This window comes from Protomyctophum parallelum (genome assembly GCF_964188405.1).
Source record: "Protomyctophum parallelum genome assembly, chromosome: 7".
Taxonomy (NCBI): Eukaryota; Metazoa; Chordata; class Actinopteri; order Myctophiformes; family Myctophidae; genus Protomyctophum; species Protomyctophum parallelum.
The window spans coordinates 9730824-9756537 of record NC_139705.1 but is presented as its reverse complement, the minus strand read 5'-3'; the positions used below and the strand labels follow the sequence as shown (position 1 = coordinate 9756537).

The window sequence follows — 25714 nt, the reverse complement described above, 5'->3', positions numbered from 1 at the left end:
GAGCTGGTCATTTTGAAAGTATAGGTCTCAAGTATAAAAAGTGTGGGCACCCCCTGATATAGGAGGACAGGGGTATTTTTCAATCAGTGGTTGTAATATTATAACCACTTTGTAATCAGGGATTATTCATGGGTATTCATTTTGTTATGATTTGTTATTATTATGTTGTCCATCTCACCAAACTAACCCAAACAGCATATAAGATTTATTGCCAGGGACCCCTATACAATATTTTTTGTGTTATACCAGTAGGTCTATATGTAGAAAGTACATGGTACATGGTGCCACTTTGCAATTAGCAGGCTACAGTACATATATTATATACAATTATACAATGATGCTAAAAGGAACACAAAAAGCCTTGTTTCCATTATGGTCCTCCTGTGTGATTGTTCTTGATAGTTAAATGGTACAAGTGATTTGATGCTATATTAATATATTTAGTGGGGAGTCTGGGGACCCCCTGGAACCATAGAGTAAGAGTTATGCTTGGAACTTCAACCCCCTTAAACAAAGGACTGATTTATTTGTCTCTGTGTGTGTGTGTGTGTGTGTGTGTGTGTGTGTGTGTGTGTGTGTGTGTGTGTGTGTGTGTGTGTGTGGGGGGGGGGGGGGGGGGGGGGGGGGGGGCAGTTTACTTATCCATCATTTATACATTATGGATACTTAGTGTGGACTTAAACTGTTTTTCTGTAATACTCTTATTGGAAATAGGGGGAAACAATTAGGCTACTGACTCTAGTCTGTACAAAGCTAAAGCTCATATGAGTCATGAAACGAAACAGAGTTCAGTTTTATAGCTAATCTGCACAGCAACAATGTAACCTATTGATGGGGGAGTTAATTTACCAACCATGCTTGCTGAGTCACTGCCTGTCTTGTTGGCTTTTGCGCACCTGCCCTTTGGCCTCAAAGTGCCCTTTTCCTGCCCAAGATCCGTGGCCCTTTTCATGTTTATTACATGGTACTGTACTGATAATCTATTGCTTATTTTATTCCATGTCCAATGACATAATATGGGCCAAGTTATTTATTGTGGAACATCTTTCCCTATTAGCATTAAGACATCCAATACATTTCTGGTGCGAAGTGCACGAGGGAACCCCACAAAAAGACAAAAAGACCACCCCAAAAACAGATAGTGCCCTTTTGTGGGTTTTAGCATCAGAGGCAAAAGTGCAGGTCATCATGAATTAGGTTCCATAGGGCTAGGTTCATTCATGGCATTTGAGCTTCAAACATGACCAACACGGCCCTCCTTTTCCAGCATCCCAGGCCAGCATCAACTCAGCTGTTTTTCATCAGACTCTAAAAAGGTGTCATAACCGCCCCTCCGGGCTATGGGATCTATCGCCACTCTGTTCCTCGCCGTTGACAGGCCATGTTTTTCGTCTCGTCAGTAGTACCCACGTCTCTCTGGGTTTTACAGTCTGAAATAGCTGCCTAGCTGTTCAGTGTTCACATTTGTAACTAACGGACTCTAACCTGTGGCTTCATTTACGATTTGATTGAAAGTGTTCCGTGGCCGTCAGACTGTATGTAGGTGTATTCCTTTCATTCGAGTTCTGGTTCAGGTTGTTTTCGAGACATCGCTGTTCTGCGAGTAGTAAACATCCAAGGAGTTGTTTTAGCCTACTTTTATTTTCGGAGGAGGGAATGTCAGGTTTCAGCTCAGACCAGAACGTAGCGGAACAGAACCGCGCGACAACAGCCAGAACCGAGACCATGATGCCGGTCCAGAAGGTTCCCCATGGCACCGCCACGTGTTTGTCATCCTGGACTCTGGACCAGATACTGTCAACCTCATCAGGTCAGAACCTCGTTTATTGGCCTGTTCTATTTGGACCAGTCCAGTTAGCCCAAGACTGTACTACAGAGAGAGAGAGGAGATCAGACATCAAAGGGTCTGATGATTGAATAAAACGACCTGTCCTGGCTGTCACTATACACACACGATTTGTGTTTATAGGGCGGTAGTGTAGGACAGTCAGTACTCAGATAGGCTAGGTCTTTGATAGAATTTGATCCTTGTACTCCTTGTAATGTTGCTGATCTGTGATTTGTTATTGCTGATGATACAGCAAAAAAAAGCACTATTCAAGTAAAGTTTATTTTCGTAAATTTCCCTGCACATTAACTTATTAGTATTATGATTTACAATGTACATCATAATGCGTAGTTGTTTTGTTAATGTGGTGATAGACAAAGACTCAAGAGACATGCGGACATGAGCAGGTGAGTTGAGGTTAATTGTGACATTAACACACACACACACGCACGCACGCACGCACGCACGCACGCACACACACACACACACACACACACACACACACACACACACACACACACACACACACACACACCACACACACACACACACACACACACACACACACACACACACACACACACACACACACAGTGTTTTCATTTCAGTTTTTTCCCATGGGAAATAGGAAGAGGGAGAAAGATGTGCCCAGTCTTGTCTGCAGTCTCTCTCCACCAGTCCCCTGGGGTTCAGTTCTTATAATAAGCTATTATTAGCACTGCATCCAGACAACAGATTAATATAACTATGTAATAACAACAAGGTGAGGTGGTAGTAGATATCGTTGCTGTCAATGCAAGCCTTGTATGTTCAAATCAAAACTATTACTTTTTAGAAAATGAAAACATTGTAATACTTTTCATTGGTTCAGTATTTATAAAACCCACGGACAGATTGATTGATTGAGTCATTGATGGAATACTTTATTAGACAGAAATGCAAACAGCACGGGTACAGTCATATCCTACATTTGGGGTAAAAGGATAACACAAAAAAGTCTTGTTTCCATTATGGTCCTAACCGTCCTATCTATTATTCAATTCATCAACCTATAGCATAAATGGGAGAATTTACTTCCACCTTTGGCCTCCTGTTTTGCCTGTTTTGAAGGAAGCCAGTGATCCACATTTTGAGGGATGGTGTCAGGGCATTCCACACTTGCATGGGCATGCCAGTGCAGTAAGATAATTTACCCATGTTTGTTCCATAGGTGGGTGTTACCAGATTGTGGTTGTCGTGGGTGTCTAGTATTGTGGCTGTGTGGGTCGCTCACCTATTTTCTTTTTTTTATGATTTGTTTTTGGCTTTTTGCCTTTATTTATAGTTATTAGTGAAGACAGACAGGAAAGTGGGAGGGAGAGAAGGGGAGAGACATGCAGCAAAGGTCGTCATGAACGGGACTCGAAGGCCAGAGCCTATTATGTGGCATGCGCCGGGACCACTTGGCCAGCGGGCGCCCCCGTGTCGCTCACTTTTGTGAGGTATTTTAATAGTCAGATATGAGGAAGACATTCAAAAATAGCAAAAACAGCAGATCTACAAGTTTGTGAGCTTGAACACTGTTCTGTTCAGGCTATAAAAAAGAATCACACCCGTGTGAAGTAGGGGGCACTCTAATCATCGTACATCATCATACATCATCATCAAGAATGGTGGTCGCTTATTGGCCGACATACATATGCCAGACACATATGACGTAAATTCTCCATTCATTGTCAATAGCATTTTTAATGTTTGTTCAGACAACTCAAACAATAAAGCTGTATATAGGAGGGGCTAGCGCCCCTCAAAAATAAAGAAATACATAAAGGGTTGAAATGTAGAGATATTTTGGATAGGTACAGGTAGGTATAGCACTGGTCTGGTATAGAGTGTCGCAGTCCCACCCCCTTTCATGACGACGCCAGGCCCAGGAAATAATTCCCAATGCATTTTTCCCATAGACATTTCAAAAAAGTACTTATTTAAAGACCTTAGGGGTCGTACAAAGCCAACTTGAGTCGTGACAAATCATGACAACAAACACAATATTTTGGACCAAACTAATAATTACAAAGAATAAAAACAAAAAAAAAATGTCGTAACCTGCCATTTCTTTCCTTCTTTCAAATTCTTTGTTTGGCCCAAAACATTGTGTTTATTGTCACGACTTCTCGTGAATTAAAAGTACGCATAGCAGAGCACCGCAGCACTATTCGGTGCAAGAATATTACATATCCCGCTGCCACCCATTTAGTGGAAGCCAACCACCCTACACTATATAGGCATAGAAAAAGTGTCTGTACCTACCTCCATCCGAGCCATCAACGAGGGAAGTAGGAGGAGGTAGACTTAGTTACACTCGATGCACTTTAGCCCTGGTTGCACTTTATATTTAAGGTATCATCTTGTGATAATGTATACGTATGTCTGTTGTTCTGTATGTTGTACTGTTTGTAATGTCTGTGAGCTTTTTATCTGCTGTAAAACGAAGTGCCCAGTTTGGGACATATGAATAAACTTGACCTTGACCTTGTACCTAGAAGAGGAGGACAGATTGATCAGCTTCTGCTAAAACGCGAAGCTTTCTGGATTCAGTCCTTAAAAACACTATCTCCTCTTGGCCTTAACGTAGATTTTGTCCTCAAATCCTTTTTGTAAAAATAAAATAGAATTAAAATATTGTTGTACCCAATACTTAACTTTTTAATACTTTTTTTGTAAACCCATCTTTTAACCCTAATTGTGATGGCCGCCTTCCCCCTTTTCACCTGCAGGTGACCTACCTACTGTAGATCTATATATATATAACTCCATTATAACTAGAGGGGCATTCAGGTCTATTGTCAGGACATGGATTTAATCCACATAAATCTTTGAATATTTTCCTATATTGATTGAATTTAATGTATTTAATGATGTATTTTATTTTGTATACATTTTGTATAAACTTCGCTGTTGTATGGTTCTATATTTCACAATTGTATATCTGTTGAATTTCTCAGATACATTTTAGTGTCTCTATGACAAGGAATTTATATCCCAGAGCCTCTTATGAGTCATTTTTGAGATAAACTTGAGATAAACTTGAGATAAACTCCTCTTGTAATTGAACTTGAGACACCACATGCCCATGATCCTGACCTCTCATATCACAGGGACACTGGACAGGTCTTACTTATCCTGTGTTCCCCTAACCCCTTCCTTCTGATTGGTTGCATGACTCTCTGGCACCATACTTAAGTGTGAACCATTATCTGCTCTGTCTGTATTCCCTGATGAAGGCTTAGCCGCCGAAACGTTGGATTCATTTTTGTCTTACCTGCTGTCCTAATAAAAATATTGGCACTCTGGCTATTGGCGTGTGCGCCTGTGCGGTCACCCTCTTGTTTTTTCAAGATTTCCTCTATTGTCACGATGTGTCACAGTTGGCTTTGTCCACGGCGTAAACGTCTTTAAACAAATATTTTTTGAAAAGTCTATGATGAAAATGAACGGGGAATTATTTTCCGGGTCTCTCGAGGGGGCGGGACTGCGACGCTGGTCTAGTATAGCACTGGTCTGATATAGACCTGGTCTGGTATAGCACTGGTCTGCATGGTATATAGCACTGGTCTGGTATAGACCTGGTCTGGTATAGCACTGGTCTAGTATAGACCTGGTCTGGTATAGAGTAGACCTGGTCTGGTATAGCACTGGTCTGGTATAGACCTGGTGTGGTGTAGACCTAGACCTGGTCTGGTATAGCACTGGTCTGGTATAGGCCTGGTCTGGTATAGCACTGGTCTGGTATAGACCTGGTCTGGTATAGACCGGGGGCTCCATTTTTGTCACCGCTAAACCCCTTATCCATAAACTTCTTTGCCTCTTTTACTATTTTGCAAAACATTTTTGAATAGTTAAAATGGCCAGTCTACAAGCTCACAACGTGTCAATGTAGATTGGCTATTTGAACTATTCAAAAATGTTTTTTCAAAATAGTAAAAAAGGCAAAGAAGTTTAGGGATAAAGGGTTTAGCGGTGACGAAAATGGAGCCCCTGGTCTGCATGGTATAGGGCTGATTCTATTCTTAGGTGTTTGAATATAAGGCTGAGTTGTTTTGAGCAAGATTGTTTACTTTTGGGATTGAATATGTTTCCGCCGAGTGAAAGAGAGCGAGAGAGATCGAGAGACCTCAAGGGTGAGAGTAATGGGTTCATTTAGGTTACTGTTTATTTGAAAGCCTGTTTTGTGCCAACCTGTCTGTCTGTCTGTCTGTCTGTCAGCCTGCCTGTGACCCTATGAGGTCAGTAGATCATGAACTATCACTGTCATATATATGTCCCAATCTTGGAAACCATTCGGTAAAAAAAAAAAAGAGAAGGGAATTATATATTAAAATATTCAAAATAATATATATTATTTTGAATATTTTCCCTTTTGTTTGTTTTTTTCCCCTTTTGCACGACCTCCTTTTTTATGTAAAACTGGAACTCTGTCCTTTCTTATTCCACATCCTCCCAGGTGCTTCTGTGTTTATTCCTACTAACAACATTGCATGTTTAACCCATTCTGACCGGAGATCAGATTCATACGAGGTTTCCGCCGGACACACACTGGTCTGATGAACCCATTCTGACCTGAGATCAGATTCTAAAAATGTCAGTCGCTCTTTGATTTTTCAAAAATAGCAGACCTACAAGCTCGTATCGCGCCACTCGGTGGCGCGATATGAGCTTGTAGATCTGCTATTTTTAAATAGCTAAAGCATAACATGATGCTGACACCAAAATGGGTGCCCGGTCAGAATGGGTTAAGGCAAGAGATTATGGTCCCTATTTTCGTACCGGTGAAAATAGGGCCCTATATATAATATATATTGAAGTTCCTTCTTCTAAATTTCACTGGCACAGTCAAATAGTCTGTGGAAGTATGGGAAGGGCACAAGGAAAGGTATTATTCTAAGGTTATTTTGAGAGAGATCTTTTAGTGGAAATGGAATGCATTGTGGTCTTTCCATGCAGACCTTGTATCAGAGACGCACGCACGCACGCACGCACGCACGCACGCACGCACGCACGCACGCACGCATGCACGCACGCACGTACGCACGCACGCTTCCTGTAGACTTGAGCATGTGTGGTTGTGAGTGTGTGCATGCGTGTAGACAGAAATGCTGACTTCATTCTATTCAGTTCTCACAGAAAAACAAGATGTTTGCCCGGCCAATAAGGATGTGTAATATACAGGTCTGACCAGGAGAGGGCAGCAGGGTATTTACATCCTCCTCATGAACTTTGATCAATAAGGTATCCTAGATCAGTGGTTCCCAAACTTTTTCATGTCAAGGACCCCCAAATTGACACTAATTATCCCACGGACCCCCACATTAAAGAGATATGCCAGGGACCCCCATACATAAGTGAAGATTTTCACAGCTCTAGCAGTGATTCTCAACCCGTTTAATTTCAAGGACCCCCCAGTTTGACATGCATTAGTCTACGGACTCCCATTTAGTGGCATATCTATCCCTACGACCCCCAGTTTATATTGTAAAATCAATGTTAATTTCACTCTTGAGAGTGTACAAATGGAACCAAATGGACCTGTAACGGTCATAGACCGTCATACAGACATTTGGTTCCTATACTATCTATCTGGGGACCCCCTGGAACTCCCTCAAGGACCCCTGGGGGTCTCCGAACGCCACTTTGGGAACCTAGATCAGCAGTTTTGCAGTAGTCTCTGTGCATAACGGGCAGGCATAGTTTTCAGGAGGGTTCCTGTTCAAGTTAATTTTCCCATAGCTTTGTCTCATTGGCTCAGCAGCAGATTTGAACTGGAAACACACGTGAAGGTGTAATTTGTTTCCAGTTAAAAAACTGCTCCTGAGCCAATCAAACAAAGCTATGGTAAAATGAACTGGAACAGGAAACTGGTACAGTATGTCACCTTCTGAAATCTTAGTTCAGCAACATTTACAGAAAATTAAGGCAATAGGTCTGCAAGGATGATATCCTGACCTAGATCAGCATCATAAATCAAAGATCAGATTCTATCTTACAGGTATAACCAGTATAATACAATACAATGTAACAGTACAATACGCGAACACTATACAACTATACAATACAATGCAATACAATAGGAATACAAACAATACAGCGTGTAATTATGGCATGGCTTCCCTGTGCATTCAGTAGCTGTGGATATTAAGTTACTATGAATGGCGTGGTTTGTGAACAATGTGTGTTTGGGCTATGGAGCCCAGACACACATGGGGGGGGGGGGGGGGCATACTGTTTTATTGAGAAAAACACTGTTCTAGGCGGCTGAACCCCTTCGATGGCCACACTGTAATAGTAAATAATGCTATCATGAAATCATAATGCTGATAACTATATACAGTTCTATATATGCTACCACCTGCGCTATGTTGGAGGCTGGTGTATTTTGGGCCCTGGTCAAGGAACAACCTGCAGACCAGACTCAAATTGGCTTTTGTGATCCCCCCAGTGAGTTTGAAAAGGATTGCTATTTGCTATGGACATACTTCACAGACATGCATTCCTGCTTTGATGTGTAGCAAATGTTGTTCCACTTAGTTTTATATTGGTCACTTTGTACGTAGGACGTAGGTTCTCTTTTTTCTTTTAATTTCCTTGAGCATATTTAGGTTGTTACAGATGTTATATGTCTGTTATTGTTATTGTCCTGTATTTGTTGTTACTGGCAAAGCTGTGTAATATTTATGCAATTGGCCAGTTCACACTTGTATAATGTGTTTTTAACTGTTCACATAACGGTTGAAAAATAAATAGCCTATGATAGTTAAAATTATGGCGTGGCTCTGAAGGCGGTTGCTGTCTATTAAAGGGTCTGCCTGGAGCTAATTTCCCAAACCGCTGGACCAATGCACATTGTCATTATGCTAAGAAACCCAATCGTCTCTGTCGGGTGGAAACCATAGAGTATGTCCAAAACACAGTGAGCTTCTTAGGTTCGCAGACCCCCATCTGAAAATGTTTTGTGCCAGGGGCCCCCAGAAGAGAAGATTTGTGTTAGAAGAAATGTTAAAGTATTACATTTTTTTTAATTGTTGTGTAGCATATTTACAAGCCATAGCATGGATTCAATAAAGTATAATAACTTATAAGTTATCGTTATCTTTTCGTAAAATTATCATTTTACAATTAACCTGATAAAACTCTTTCTGACTAAATCTATATTAATTCCTCTGCTGTCTGTCTGTCTGCAGTTTGGAGTCAATGTTACCAGAGTCAGGAATCATACCAGACATTGATGTTGACAGTCTGCTGTCTGCCAGTCCTGACTGCTTCTATCAGCTAAAGAGTCAACCAATCACCGTCAGGTAACACGCACGCATGCACGTACACACGCACGCACACGCACACACGAACAAACGCAGTTCATATGAACCTAAGGATACACATGGCACCTTCTCCTCTCCTGCTCTTTGTCATGCCAGCTATTGTTGGGCCAGCTTACATGGCCCAGGCTTCCAAATATCAGTAAGGAGAATCTACATTTGTACCCCAGGCTTGTTTTGATTCTAAGTAATGGTTGGTACTTAAAATCTTTATCTTCAAATGCCTGGTCCATGTACAAACACACACACACACGCACACACACACACACACGCACACGCACACACAGGCATAATATACTATAGTAGTGTACATGTAGTATGTATCCGTGTGAGGGTGTGTATAATGATAGGATGATGTTTTACGTTTTGTCTTCATCAGCCCTGTAGAGAACTCCTCCTCTTTATCATCGTCACCTTCACTGCCAGCAGCCATGACCTCCAGGTAAGAATAGATGTTACACTGTCCCACAACGCATCTATAGTACATTATCCCAGACCCGAAAGACTGTATTTAACAGACCTGAGGCTGATTCTGTACAAATGTCAGTTGTCTGAAAAACCTAGGTTGTTATATCAGTGGTGCTCAAACCTTTTCATGTCATGGACCCTCAAAATGATATGTATTTGACCCCCATCATTTCAAAAATATTTTGTTCCAGGGACCCCAAGAAGCAAAGATTTGAGTTAAAAATGTTACACTGTATATAAAACAAATAACGCGCTGTGAGTTTGTATATCTGCTAAAAAATTATAATAATCACGACATGCACTCATATACATAGCTAAAGTCTAACATGACACGGAGTACTGACGGAATAAGAGAATACTGTCAATGTAACCCTCTAATAGTGTTTCTCCTTGTCTCTCCTCTCCTCAGGGTGTTAATGAGACAGGACTTGATGCGGCAGCAGACCAGGGAGCAGGAGAGAAAGGAGGCGCAGCAGCAACTGCTCCGTCCCTCCGCTGACTCCTCGTCTCCCATCTCTGTCTCCTTGCTCACCTCCTCCACTCCTCCCACGCAGGTCCCTGTGGAGGTCCTCAAGGTAACCTCGACACATGCTCCTCATCATTATTGAACTTCACTTAAGATAATATTAGATAAACCTTTGAATATGTGAATCAATATACATTTATCACTATATCGTCGGACGTCCGGAAGGCGCAGGGACAACGTTTCTGCCGTAGACTGTAAGAAGAATGGACAAAGCCCAATTTCAGCAAATTGAAATCCGCCATCCTTGAACTTCCGGTCCTGAAATGAAACCGGAAACGACTGCTATTGGCTGCAGCCGCAGCGAGGGCGGGTCTTCACTCTGTAGAACCAGTAGAAGCCCTGGAATTCATACCTTACTTAATCATTAAGGGTGGCAGCGGGGGCAGTGTCTTGAGTGTATACAGGGTTTGATGAGGTCAGCTCCATATATGGAGATCTAAGGGTGGCAGCGGGGGCAGTGTCTTGAGTGTATATAGGGTTTGATGAGGGCCTCAGGTAGGGCCAGGCCTTAATTTTTTTATGAGGTCAGTGTTGTGATCTCCATATACGGAGACGGCCATATATGGAGCGTGTCACGAGGCGTGATGGACTGACAACCATATTTGGACCTGACACCTGACGGACAGGTTTAGCAGGTTTTATGGTAATCAATAACATTCTCAGTAATCACTAATCAGTAAGATGTAGGTGATACTTATGTCTATCAAATATGGTTTTATTAAAAGGCAAATCAAAGGTTGGAGCATATGAAACAAACGTCAGGTGTCCAACGGCATCAGCTCCTCAGTGCTGCCGCAGAGTTAGTTCACTTCTGAATTAAGTCATGGTGAATGTGATTGTCCTTACAATTGTATACTGTAATCCACAAAAGTGTGACTGTTAAATCCTTGTGTCAATAAATGGTGTTTTTATCAGCAGTTAATTGCCAGTCAAGCTTATCAAAGACAAATAAAATGTTGTTTGATCTGCGCTTGATGTGATTTTTGATGTGATTTTGATACTAACTGAGACATCCCTCTGTCCGTCTCTCTTTCTGTCTGTCTTTCTGTTCATTTCTCTGTCTGTCTGTCTTTCTGTTCATTTCTCTGTCTGTCTGTCTGTCTGTCTGTCTGTCTGTCTGTCTGTCTGTCTGTCTGTCTGTCTGTCTGTCTGTCTGTCTGTCTGTCTGTCTGTCTGTCTGTCTGTCTGTCTGTCTGTCTGTCTGTCTGTCTGTCTGTATGTCTGTCTGTCTGTCTGTCTGTCTGTCTGTCTGTCTGTCTGTCTGTCTGTCTGTCTGTCTGTCTGTCTGTCGGTCGGTCTGTCTGTCTGTCTGTCTGTTCTCTCTCTCTGTATAGGTCCAGTCTCATCTTGAGAATCCAACCAGGTATCACATCCAACAGGCTCAGAGGCAGCAGGTCAAACAGTACCTGTCTACCAACAAGCTGTTCCAACAGGACAGCCTCTCCCCCCTGCAGTCTGTAGCCACCCCTGACCTGCAAACAGGAAGCATTCCCAGCAGCCCATTGGCTGTCCTCAGCCTGGGATCAAAAGAGGAGGTACACGCACGCACGCACGCACGCACGCACGCACGCACGCACGCACGCACAATATGGCAGCTCCAATCTGTCTCCACACTGGTTCACTTCCTCTCTGAATGTCAGCACTTCTTCTTATCGGCATGTACACACGTGTGCACAGTGCACGCACACGCACGCACGCACGCACGCACGCACGCACGCACGCACGCACGCACGCATGCATGCACACACGCACGCATGCATGCACACACGCACGCACGCATGCACGCACACACACACACACACACACACGCACGCACGCACGCACACACACACACACACACGCATCAGTGTATTGCATTTTGTTTTATATGATCTTACAGCATTTGTCTGTCTGTCTGTCTGTCTGTCTGTCATTCTGTATTTTTTTTTTAATCGAATGCCAGTTTAATCTCCTTCGTCATAAACTCCCCAGTGGAAAACAAACATTTATCTTGAGGATTAAGGAGGACTTATTTAAGTCATATAAGCCCAGAATACAATGCTGCCTCAAGACGTGTTGCCATGGCGACCGAGATCAGAATGGCGTTGCCAGGTCAGTCAGTGCGTTTCCTCTATGACACGCAGGAAGTCACTGACTGACTCAAGTGGAAGTAGAAACCATAAAAGCAGTGATTCTCAAACCTTTTCAATTCAAGAACCCCCAAAATGATAATGTGTTTGGGACCCCCATCTGAAAAGGTTTTGTGCCAGAGACCCCCAGAAGGGAAGATTTATGTACCAAAAAAAGCAATTCCAAACATTGTCGATATTTGTCAAGATCTTTCAAAAATAGCAGATGTACAAGCTTGCAGCGCGGCATGAAAGCCCCATTTAGACTTCAGTCAAATCCGATTTATTTCCAAAATCCATTTGGCCTGACTGTTCACACTGCATAAGGTGGTTAAAATGATTGTTATGCTATTATTAACACATTTCGCTGTGGACCCCCTGCTTCCCCCAACCCACCCTTCTACACGTATTTTAATCTGGAAAAGAATATGGATCAATGACGGGTCTGCTCCAGGAGCACGACAATGAGAGGAGCACGACAATGCAAGCATTAAAAAAACAGAACCCAGGTCTGGTCTGTCGCGCGGGCGTGTGCACAAAACGAGCACGCGTGTGACAATTTCACGGGGCCGCGCCCACGTAAATACGTGTGCGTTGTTGCCCCTCGACTTCTCCACGTGGACCGAAAAAAATGAAACTATGTGCGCGTTAAAAATCACTGCCCGTTTGAAAGGACCTGAAGTTTAATGATTGAATCAGATTGATTCTGTTTTAACAGAATTCTGTTTTAACATATTTCACCTTAATGGCTGAAATATGAAATGTAATTAATCTGGGTAACAGTCAATCTGAATGTCTCAAAGTTGAAATCTGATCCGATTTGATTTGACTATAGTACCAGCATTTTCTTTATAGCAACAGTTTACTCCACTTCCAGTAAAATGAATTGCTCAGAAGAAAGTGTCAGCAAAAAGTTAGGCAGGAAAACCTGTCAGCAACTGGTTTGAATTGCGCGTATTGGAATCTGCTGAGTTGGCTTCTACAGAGGAACTGAGTCAGGGGAGGAAAACACACACTCACACACACACACACACACACACACACACACACACACACACACACACACACACACACACACACACACACACACACACACACACACACACACACACTTCTGTTTCTGAGGAGTTGAGGATAGTTTCACAGCTAGTACTGAGGACTATTACAGACAGGTGTACTATAATTAGAATTAATTACAAGTAAGAGATAGTCCATGACTATAGCTGTGCAAGTATGAGTGAATGAATGATTAATTTATTAATGAATCAATTCATTAAAGGTTGATTTATTTATCTGACACAAAAATGTCGGATTTGACTGTTTTCAGATGGAGGAGGCGGTGATTGATGACATCATCAGTCTGGAGTCCAGCCTCAACGATGACTTCCTGAATCTGATTGAAACTGGAGTACATCAGTCGAACACTGTAATAATCTATATATTATATACAGACCGTTTAGTACACTAATGTACTGTGTGTGTGTGCGTGCGTGCGTGCGTGCGTGTGTGCGTGTGTGGGTGGGTGAGAGATATAGGAAAATAATGGACTTAACTTTTCCTTGCCCACTAAATTCAGCAATCATTTATCAGGATAGCTCGTCATGCATTATCACTTAGGCCTACGTATTTAACCTCTTTGATGCATTGGGCTGTAGAACGGAGCTATTTGAGCAACCTACAGTGGCCAGTTTGCATCTGACAGTAACTGGCTGAAGGGTGCTTTTATTGTGCTTTTCACAGCGAGAAAACGACTTTTTGGCCCTCCGTCATTTAAGTTGAGGAGAGTGTATACTATAACACACCGATTAGAACAATAATACTGTGTAATATATGTAAAAAAAAAAAAGCACATCAATTTTAATTAAACAACGTGAATGTATAACTGCAAGGATTATCACTCGATTAAGCAACGTCACACAAGACGGGAGTGCCGCTGTACTTTATAGCAGCTGTAATTTGGTCATAAGCATGTGAGTACCGCAGATAAATATAGTATACACACACGGGTCAGCTGCAAAGGAGAGAGAGAGAGAGTTTGTGTGTGTGTGTGTGTGTGTGTGTGTGTGTGTGTGTGTGTGCGTGTGCGTGTGTGCGCGTGTGTTTGAAAATGCTTCATGTTCTGAAGAGTGTAAAATCATAATGAAACATCACAGCTGATGACAACTGAGCAACACTGACACTGAACAAACTCCAGAAAACCCATAGAAACCAGCCATGGGGGGGAAAAAAAGGAAATAGATTGTATTATGTTGCTGTGCAGTGTTTGAACAGTGCTGAGTTTAAGGTGACCCGATGACAGTAAATTATTCAATCTTTTTCATTGTTAGAAAAACAGGAGATTCACTTCCTGCTTCAGTTCAGCCAGCCTCTCTGTGTGTGTGTGTGTGTGTGTGTGTGTGTGTGTGTGTGTGTGTGTGTGTGTGTGTGTGTGTGTGTGTGTGTGTGTGTGTGTGTGCATGTGTGTGTGTGTGTGTGTGTGTGTACGCGCGCATTTTGTGTGTGTGTGTGTGTCAGAGGGAGATAGCTAAGTTGGAGGGTTTTTTTTGCTTTCCACGGCAACTTCTAGGGAAATTTCCTCATTTTGTTCAACAGTCTTTTCAGGCAGACACACTCTGTCCATGCCTGTGGTTGTGAGTGTGTGTTTGTGTGAAGATGAGGTTCATTCTGTTACTGCACGATCAAAACAGGAGAAGGATGAAGAACTTAGAGGTAAAATGTAACTTTTTTAATTCAGAATAGATCTTGGATCTTTTCAATTTGCTTGGGCGATGTCAGGCTACCATGTTGCTGGTCTAGTATCTGAACCCTGTATCCCTTACTATTGGTTGATTGCAAATGTACTGCTCTGGGATCTGACTCTTGTACTCTTTATATTGGTTGATTGTTCTGTTGCTGATCTAGGATGTGATCATCATGTTCTTTAGTATTTGATGATTATAGCAATTTATTGGGTTTGAGCAAATGGAAATACGACCGCACTCACCGAGCAGGACTTTGACCTTGGAAGGAACTACTGTTCTCCAAGCACGCTTCAGCATGGGGATATGCGGTCAAATGTGTCTCTCTAAGCTCGCACACTCTAGTAGATTGTAATGTTGCTGTCTAGGATCACGTCCTTGAATTCCTTACAATTGGTTGTTTGTGACGTTGCTGACCTACAGTACGATCTGAACATGATTCTACTGTTGGAAAAGAGAACATTTTAATTTAGTTTAATGTTTAGTTTAATGCATGTTTAAATGTTTAACAGATAAACATGCAAACTAAGAGAAGGCTGGCAGCCAACATGGCTGCTGTCTGTTAGCACAGTGGTTCTCAACCTGTGGGTCGGGACCCCCAGGGGGATCTTCACATCATTTTAGAGGGGTCCCCAGATGTCAGTGAAGTAACTAACCAACTATATTACAAAAAAACGGGTCAAAAGCTCTGGTGTAAGCTTGTAGATCTGTGAATCTTTCAGTTCACAATATTTATCTGTGGAACCGAGTCAAACTCGTAAATGCAATATGCCTCAACTCCTACAATTCAAAGTGCTTGTCAGGGGCGAGGGCTCCCCAGTTCGATTAGGATTATTTTGGAGGGTCGAGGCTCTGAAAAGGTCGTGGACCACTGTGTCAGTGAATGGATGTGTGAATGGGTTAAATGTGAGATGTAATTGATCAAGCGTTTTGAGCGGTTGAAAGACTGTACAAATGCACTATGTTAGATGTCAGTTCATCATCGACTCGGTTGTTCCCGTCAGTCTGACCGCTTGAATGCTCTGATTGGTTAATTGTTTCAGCTGCCAGCCTCGGGGGCCCTGATGAACGTCTACGGCAACGCCGGCATAGCCACGCCCACCATCAACAGCAACAGCTGCCCCGCCGACCTGCACAACGTTAAGATGGAGCTGACCGGTGAGCCTCCCATCATACAGTAATCACCTCAATGCTGTCTGTCCCACAGACAGAAACAGTACTTTGTCACATTGCCGTGTTGCTTGATGATACTGTATGTGATTTGAACCCATTGATCCATTTTGTACGGGAACCCCTTTTGGTGTTTTAAGCATTATGTTATACTTTAGCTATTGAAGAATAGCAGATCTACAAGCTCATAGCGCGCCACCGAGTGGCGCGCTACGAGCTTGTAGGTCTGCTATTTTTGAAAAACCCGTGAAAATGTAGCGCAAATCTTTGAATATATATATATATTCTTTCAGAGCGAACGTTTTTAACTTAAATCTTTGCTTCTGGGGGGTTTCCTGGAACTACATATTTTCAGATGGGGGTCGGCGGCCAATTACATGTAATTTTTGGGGTCCTTGACATGAGATCTTGATCACCACTGATATAGAAACATGTGGTTTTTCAGAAAACTGTCATGATTTAGAAGACATTATTTAAATTTCGACGTCGGGCCTAAATGGGTTAAGACTGTTTCTACAAATACCTTCTATTCAGTAGTTTTCAGAAACATTTGGGGTGGAGGTTCTTCCATGGTCTACTCTGTGTGTGCGTGCAAGGTTTCAAGGCAATCAGATGCTGCGTTCATGATTTGAGACATTTTGTTCAAAATGGGGGCCACACCTGCAGACTTTTTAAGGCAATTATTATGTGTTTTGCAAATATCGACCTCCTGGTGGCGTTAAACAGGCCGATGTGAAACATTGTGTCAGAGGTTCTGCTCTGGCCTCCAGGGAGTGTACGGACAGGGGCTTAACCCATTCTGACCTGAGATCAGATTCTAAAAATGTCTTCTACATCCTGACAGTTTTCTGAAAAAGCTAAGTTTCTTCGATTAAAAAAAAATAGCAGACCTACAAGACTTTAAATGCTTAGTATGAGGTATGGCAGCCTTGTGTTCATGAAACAGAAAGATTGGGTATTGGGTAAGACTGACGTTAGGTATCTTTCAGGATACCGACAAGCCCGTGTCCGAAGCGGTTGAGAAATGACAGATTTACCGTGTGGGGGTCCCCAAGGGGTCCCTGTACTGTACTGTACTGTACTGTACTGTACTGTACTGTACTGTACTGTACTGTACTGTACTGTACTGTACTGTACTGTACTGTACTGTACTGTACTGTACTGTACTGTACTGTACTGTACTGTACTGTACTGTACTGTACTGTCACACCCAACATCATCATATACAGTATACAGTTAATATACGTGTGTATTAGGCTGCCCAACAGTGACACTTGGTGATGAAAACGCTATTTTTGTTTTCTCGGACACAGCCAGGCACACAGGGACCCAGGGACACAGACAAGAGACACACAAAGATCCGTATAGGAGTGGTTGCACCACTCAAAAAGGAAGACAAGAGAAAAATAAATATATACACATAAACCTCCTTGGGACATCATAATAGTGGGATGGAAGTAGTTACGGCTGAACGGTGGGAAGTGTTTTCAGGTTGTTCAAATATGATATTAGGGGTTGCCATCTGACATAGAAACTCTCAACCTAATTTGATGTTTGTGTTGTAGGCTTGGATACCAAAGCATTCATGAAAGACAGACAAAAGAAAGATAATCACAACCTGAGTGAGTAAAAACACACATACAGTAGCTACAGTGCACACTACACTACAATTACACTAACCTCTAGTCTACACAAAGGCACGCAACTATACAGAACGCTAGTCAAAGGCACCTACAGTAACTACACAATATACATGCTATTATACTGTGTAGCTATACACATAGATGCAACTATACACAAGTACACAAAACTATACATACACAATTATATTCAACAACACATACTGTACTGTACAGTCAGTAACTACACTCAAATATACAATGTGACGACCACTGTACTGCCAACACACACACACACACACACACACACACACACACACACACACACACACACACGCTCATGCACAATTACTTCCTACCATATTGCAACTTCTATCATTACTTACTACTACTGTAGTGCTGGTATTATTTCTACTATAACTGCTACTACTATGAATACCACTACCATCTATTTTTACTGATGTATGCTGATGTAAAATGTTACTAATAATTATTTTTATGAACATCGGTTTGTTTGTAGTTGAGAGGAGAAGAAGATTCAACATCAACGACAGAATTAAAGAACTGGGAGATCTGATCCCCAGAACTACTGAGCCGTAAGTCACTCTGTCTGTCTCTCTGTCTGTCTGTCTGTCTGTCTGTCTGTCTGTCTGTCTGTCTGTCTGTCTGTCTGTCTATTATTGTATGTCTGTCTAGATTATAATATATAGACAAGTTTTCACTCTTGACGTGAGGCGGACCGCCCAAAGGATACAATTTGTGAATTATAAAGAAAAGAAGATATTACATTTTTCACTTTCAAGATTTATTTTTGTATTTTTTCAAATTGTATTTATTTTTTCAGAAATAGCAGATGTACAAGTGTTTGGGAAACAGTTTGTTAAAAACAATACACGGTTTCATTCCTTATCTCGGAAGAGAGACCTTGAACAATGAAAGAGCTCTTGTTCGCAAAGGGTTTTGACTGTCCAGATACAATGTTCTTTTCAAACTTTTGATGAACTAAATCTCTTTTTAAGTTTCACATTCAAGGATGGGGCTTGCATAAAATAATTATAAAAGTGTTTTTATCGGCACATCTAACATTTGATTACACAAGCACTTCTATCGGTAGTAAACTTTTATACCACTCTTCTTTAGTTATTAACTTTATAGTAGTATATAAGGTGGTCTGTCACATGCTCCACTCCAGTTTTTAAATTGACCATCGATTGTGTTATTATTGCCTGCCATTTAATGGCTTAGAAGACAATTGTCCAGAGGCCAAATTTACTTGCTGAGTGCTGACCCCTGATTTACAAAAAATCCCAACTATGTTGTTCATTGTATCCATAACTGTTAGCATTTCTGTCTTGTCTTATAGTCACTTTGTTGAGTCGTAAATAATGTGTCAATGTCCCTTTTAACCAATTGACACAATTGCTGTCTGAACAATACTCGCATTATAAGACAAGTACTCTTGTGTCTCAATACTGGCCTTTTTGAGTGGTGCAACCACTCAAAACCAGCAATGTCCGTGTACACCTATGTATGTATGTAGGGGGCGCCAGAAACAGAGAGAGAGATAGAGCTGCAATGTTGCCAGAGAGAGAGAGAGAGAGAGAGAGAGAGAGAGAGAGAGAGAGAGAGAGAGAGAGAGAGAGAGAGAGAGAGAGAGAGAGAGAGAGAGAGAGAGAGAGAGGGGTGGGAGGGGCACGGTGGCACAGTTGGTAGTGCTGTCGCCTCACAGCTAGAAGGTCCTGGGTTCGATTCCCGCTCGGGCGCTGTGGGTGCTGGCGGCGTGTTTCCTCCTCCACGTCATCAGTGCCCATACCCGAGGCGGGGTTGGCGAAAGGGCCTTTCTGTGTGGAGTTTGCATGTTCTCCCCGTGTCCCCTAGGGTAGGTACCTTCACAAAAACATGCAGTAATCCTGGTCTCTAAACTGCCTCCCCCTGGCCAGCCGGGACGCCTGATGGAGGGGAAAGGAACTGGTTGGAATAACGTGTTCCTTCCACGCGCTACGTCCAACCAGGGAAACTCCCCCTGTCAGGTGTAAAGGAGCAACTTGGACACTCAAGCATGAAGGAAGCATGAGTTAAGTCCGTTGCTCTCCCTAGGTTGGCGGAGGGTGTGTAGAGCCCAGGATCACATCACAGGATGATTGACACAGGGGTGAAAAATGGGTTACAAAATCGTGGGACAAAAAATATAAAAAAATAAAATAAAATAAAGTGTGGGGGGGGGGGGGACTGCACCACTCAGTTCACACAGGTGTGATTTGTTTCATGTCAAATAACCCAAAATTACATGAATTTAGCTGCACACAAAATGACCAAGATAAGGAAGATCAAAAGAGACACGGTAGATCACGAGGAACACAGAGTCTATCCATGGAAAACAGTGTTCGTTCCACTGTGAATGGAGAAGCATTCAAGTCCAAGTCAACCAAATTACCAAAATATGGAGTTCAAAAGGGACATTGCAGATTCCAAGGACCACAGAGTCTATTCGTGGAGAACCCACAATCTCTCTGTCGCCAGACCAAAGAAACGGGTTCGATTCAGTGACCATTTCTTAGAACACTGGCTCCGGGACATCTTCAGACTGTGACCAGACAAAACCCCATGTCCCACAAAAGGAAAAAACCCCAAAGTCCCAAAAGCAACCAGGCACTGATCTTTATTCTTACTGACCATACCCTATCACAGTGGTTCTCAAAGTGGGGTCCGGGGACCCCCAGGGGTCCCTGAGGGAGTTCCAGGGGGTCCCCAGCTATGATAGATAGTTAGGAACCAAAATGGTACCCATGGATCTGTAACTCTGAGATTGTACAAATGGAACCAAATTAACCCTAACTAATTTGTACTCTCTCAGAGTTAATTTAACATTAATTTTCCAATATAAATTGGGGTCCCAGAGATGGGTCCGTAGCCAAACTGGGGGTCCTTGAAATTAAAATTGTTGACAAACACTGCTAGAGCCGTTAAAAATCTTCTCTTAAGGGGGTCCCTGGCATATCATTTCAAATGGGGGTCCGGGGGCTAAATGGCTAATAAGTGTCAATTTGGGGGTCCTTGGCATGAAAATGTTTGTCATCTAGAATACATGTTTTTCAACGAGACTGTCCTGACGTACCGCAAGCGTGCAGCGACGTTGTCCACCCCTCCTATATTCGCTCGCAGAGTCTCTATTTGAGCCAGGTTTCGCGGCCCCTGCAGACACTTTTATTGGTTGAGATCTACACGCTACTATTTATTGGTTATTTGATTGGTTCAGGCTATGTAAGACAGGTTTTCGCGCGATATTGCCGTCGGAGAAACACTCGCTCCTTGCCTGTGTAGATGAGGTGTGACTGTGAAAGAGATACAGTTAAGGTGGGAGAGAAATGAGGAATCATGGATTTCACTTTCTAATACCTTTAAGTGAAACTGCAAAAAGAATGTAATATATTATCAGCAGGATAATTGAGGTGTGTGTGTGTGTGTGTGTGTGTGTGTGTGTGTGTGTGTGTGTGTGTGTGTGTGTGTGTGTGTGTGTGTGTGTGTGTGTGTGTGTGTGTGTGTGTAGGGGGGACATGCGTTGGAACAAGGGCGTCATCTTGAAGGCGTCTGTTGATTACATCAGAAAACTGCAGAAAGAAGAACACAAAAACAGAGACATGGAGAACAAACAGAAGTCTCTGGAAGTCATGAACAGACAGCTGCTGCACAGAGTACAGGTAAAGACACAGGCACACTGGACATGGACATCAAAGAGATACTGTATAGTTAGAGAAAATGTGTGAAATTTGTGGCAAACCTGCAAAAGAAATGCATATGACTAGCTTTCTTCACAAAATGTGTTCATAAAGGTGTCTACTAAAACATATAAATGTGTTCCAACCCAACTCCCTTGGGAAACTTTGTGGCAGCTGCTGAAAGTTGGGGTACCATTAACAACCAATATAAGGCAAAATTCCCAGAATCATGAAAACCCCCTAGTTTGACAAGTCACATGCTACCTAACGGTTTAACTGCTCGAGGCGGAACGTTCCCACATGCGGAAATCACCCATCGCTCCCGACATGCGTTGCGTCGTGCTTGCGTTTAGGGTTATGTTAGGGGTTTGGGGTAGGTTGTCGGTCTAATGACTGTCGGACCTTTGGTGCGTCGGAACTAAAGCCTGTACCCTGTATAAACTGGGCCAAAGACAGAGAGGGACAGTGAACTAAAGCCTGTACCCGGTCTAAAGTGGGCCAAAGACAGAGAGGGACAGTGAACTAAAGCCTGTACCCGGTATAAACTGGGCCAAAGACAGAGAGGGACAGTGAACTAAAGCCTGTACGCGGTCTAAACTGGGCCAAAGACAGAGAGGGACAGTGAACTAAAGCCTGTACCCGGTATAAACTGGGCCAAAGACAGAGAGGGACAGTGAACTAAAGCCTGTACCCGGTCTAAACTGGGCCAAAGACAGAGAGGGACAGTGAACTAAAGCCTGTACCCGGTCTAAAGTGGGCCAAAGACAGAGAGGGACAGTGAACTAAAGCCTGTACCCGGTCTAAAGTGGGCCAAAGACAGAGAGGGACAGTGAACTAAAGGCTGTACCCGGTCTAAACTGGGCCAAAGACAGAGAGGGACAGTGAACTAAAGCCTGTACGCGGTCTAAACTGGGCCAAAGACAGAGAGGGACAGTGAGACACAGACAGAAACACAGCGAGGTACTCCTCGCACAAACATACAGAGGGGCAGAAACATTCAGACAAATGGAAACAGACAGGTGGAGATTATATAGAAGCCATTTGAGATAGATTTGAGATCAGTTTGGAGAAATATCAATATGAATGAATAACCACTCATTATTTGCATGTATTTACATGACTTGAATTATATCTATGATCTATATCTATTGATTCGACAGCTTCTTGTATTGATTATTGCCCGTCTGTCTTTCTCACAGGAACTGGAGTATCAAGTGCGCCTCCAAAGCCTCTCCTCCTCCGCGTCGGACCTCCAGGCCTCTCCCTCTCCCCCCTTCGCCTCTCCCTGCGTCCCCCTCTCTTCCACCATCTCCATGATGACCACGGCGCTGGACCTGGAGGCGCTGGACGACCCCCATGGCGAGCACAGCGTCTTCTCCCCGGGACTAATGTCCGACATCGCTCTGGGAGGACTGGGAGACGAGCTGGGAGACATCCTGATGATGGAGGACAGTGGCATGATAGACCCCCTGCTGTCCAGGACAAGCAGCATGGAAGAAGATCTGTGACGTCACAGTACCGGATTGTGATACACGAGGAAAACCATGCGAGGTAGACTGACTGGGATCAATTAGCTTCTGCCACCTTTGCATACCCGGACTAACAGAGGGAATCGGATCGGATTCTGAAACAGTCTGTGTGTGTGAGCATGTATGTGTGTGGAAAACAAATACCGGATACGGATTTGGAATGGGCAGGCCCCTAGATCCAATAGCACTGGTTCAAATTCGGGAATAGAAGCCAGGCTTTACACAGGTACTGCAGAAAGCCCGGGGAAACAAGGTTACATGCAAGGAGAGGGGACATGAGGAATAGTTTATACGTACATACTGTAGATGAGACGTCCTTTCCCCTGAAGCGTCACATGGAGTGACATCCGTTTCTGATTACCATTATATTCACACTGACATAACCATTACATCACTACCTGCTACATTCAATACTGTCATTCTGTGAGAAACACTGCGACACATGATTTCACTCGCATAACATGCAGAACAAAAAAAAACGAAAAGCACATTTATGGTTTACAGTATATCAGTGACAGTTTGGATCTTGAAATGAGCATACATGTGAATACTTACACACGATATAAGGCAATGCTGTGCAATAGGCATTACACACATGTTAGATGAGTGCTGTTAGTGAGGTTTATAGCACAACAAAGCGGGTTGTGGATTAAATAAACGTAAGTTAGGTAACGTTACATCAGAGAGCTTAAAGATATCGGGCGCTTACACTTGTTTGGCGTACAGCTGAAAGTCTTCTGTGAAGGCTGCACTCATGGCACTCACTCATAGCTCTTCCGGGATCCCTCGTCACTCCTCCAACCTCGCTCGTCTGAGCGGAAATAAGAACTTTGGGACCATCAACAAAATGGATTACCCGAAGAGCTGGTTCAAGCAAGGAGCAAGTAGCGAGGGAATCTAAATGAGAGACCTGAGATTCTTTAGCTATATGGTTTTCAGTTTGTTAGTCTCGTCTTAGAATGTTAGGAAGGTCATCAGAAAGTCAGGGTCGTTCGATGAGGTTACAGCAAACTCGATGTCTTCTCTGTCTGACGTGTTTACTAATTTGTTAAAAGAGCTGAATACACAAGTAGAAATATTGATCTGCCGATTATCCCCTTCACCTCATTAAAATAACGAGGGTATTTTTAAATAATCTGTATATTGCCTGCCCTTAAAGCTGCATTGTGTGGTATTTTGAAGTCAGGAAAAGTATTATTTGCTGGAGTTAAAGTTGAGTGTGGAGGGACACACTGTTCTTCCCAGTTCAGCTGAACAGACCATCCTGTTGGAGTCACTAGTGCAGCAACAGAAAAAGCCCTCCGTAGTCCCTCTCCACCCCGTCTTCCCTTCCTCAAACACGGCCAAATGTGTTTGTTTTATTGCCCGGCCTGGAGCAAGTTTTAACCCATTCTGACCTGAGATCAGATTCTAAAAATGTCTTCTACATCCTGACAGTTTTCATTCGGACCTGAGATCAGATTCTAAAAATGTCTTCTACGTCCTGACAGTTTTCTGAAAAAGCTATGTTTCTATCAGTCAGTCGTTCTTCGATTTTTCAAAAATAGCAGACCTACACGCTCGTAGCGCGCCACTCAGTGGCGCGGTATGAGCTTGTAGATCTGCTATTTTTAAATAGCTAAAGCATAACGTAATGCTAACAACAAAAGGGGTTCCCGCCTAAAATGGATTAAGTATGATTTTAATACATAAAAGGAAAACATTGGCTTCCTCAAAGACAAAAAAAATCATGGTGTATGCAGTATTTTGGAAAATAGTCAGCACTAAATGTCTAAGTATACAGTGAGTTGTGGTCAGACCACGGTCTGGCATGTTATGCCATATTATGGTTATTTTAATTTAACACTGACAGGGCAGTCGTGAGTCTCCGAGCTGCAGGAACGCATTGTACCAGAGCTATATCTTCTATGTGAAGAGAGGAGGGGGAAGAGCTCCCAAGTAATTATACTTCTTTATCAGTACAGCCATAATATCACACAATGGAGCTTTAATCGGGATGTCTTCCAGTATTTTCTTGTATTGTAGTATACAGTATGATTTCTTAATGTCAGCTATTTTTACAGCTATAGGAGAAAATGGCTTTCCGTTTGTCGCTGATGAAAGTTTAGGATCAGACACAATGATGAGGTAGTCTGCCAGGGCCAAATAGTACCCTCTTGGGGCCAAATATAGTTTTAAGATTTACCATGAGATTTTGTTGCTACTTGACTGTATCTTCCCCCCCCCCCCCCCCCCCCCCCTCTAGTGGATTTGTCCACTACTCAGCCTTCAACCTTCAAATCCTCCATACCATACCACTGGTATTCCGTCATTCTAAACCAGTGACTCCTGCAGGTCACATGAAGCTTGATAGAGGGAATAAAGCACAGACTTTGGAGACATGACTATACTATGCATAGATGGTTGAAACCATTGCATCCAGCCATTATTCAGGAGTACGCTATGCACACACATCATCAGAACCTAAATCACAAACTTTACAATCAGCAGATTTTAATTTAAACACAAGGAAAGGAGATGAATCTAGATCAACATTCAACAACAGAAGTACTGGACGGTTACTAGACACTGAAGAGCTGTGCCTGTCTGTCTAGTTAGTATGTTGGTTGTAGTGTTTAACCCATTCTGACCTGAGATCAGATTCTAAAAATGTCTTCTACAGT

The 25714-nt window shown here is 42.8% G+C and overlaps 1 protein-coding gene across 1 annotated transcript; it reads left to right on the top strand.

Moving 5' to 3' along the window:
• Positions 1-1389: 1389 nt before the first annotated feature.
• On the top strand, positions 1390-24416 carry tfe3a (transcription factor binding to IGHM enhancer 3a). Its single transcript, XM_083768568.1, has 11 exons — positions 1390-1810; positions 9046-9159; positions 9557-9619; positions 10055-10220; positions 11506-11706; positions 13607-13705; positions 16061-16175; positions 17753-17809; positions 18327-18402; positions 21354-21504; positions 22722-24416. Exons 2-11 carry the CDS (start codon positions 9056-9058, stop codon positions 23028-23030), a joined length of 1341 nt encoding a protein of 446 aa, XP_083624694.1. The 5' UTR covers positions 1390-1810; positions 9046-9055; the 3' UTR covers positions 23031-24416.
• Positions 24417-25714: the final 1298 nt, after the last annotated feature.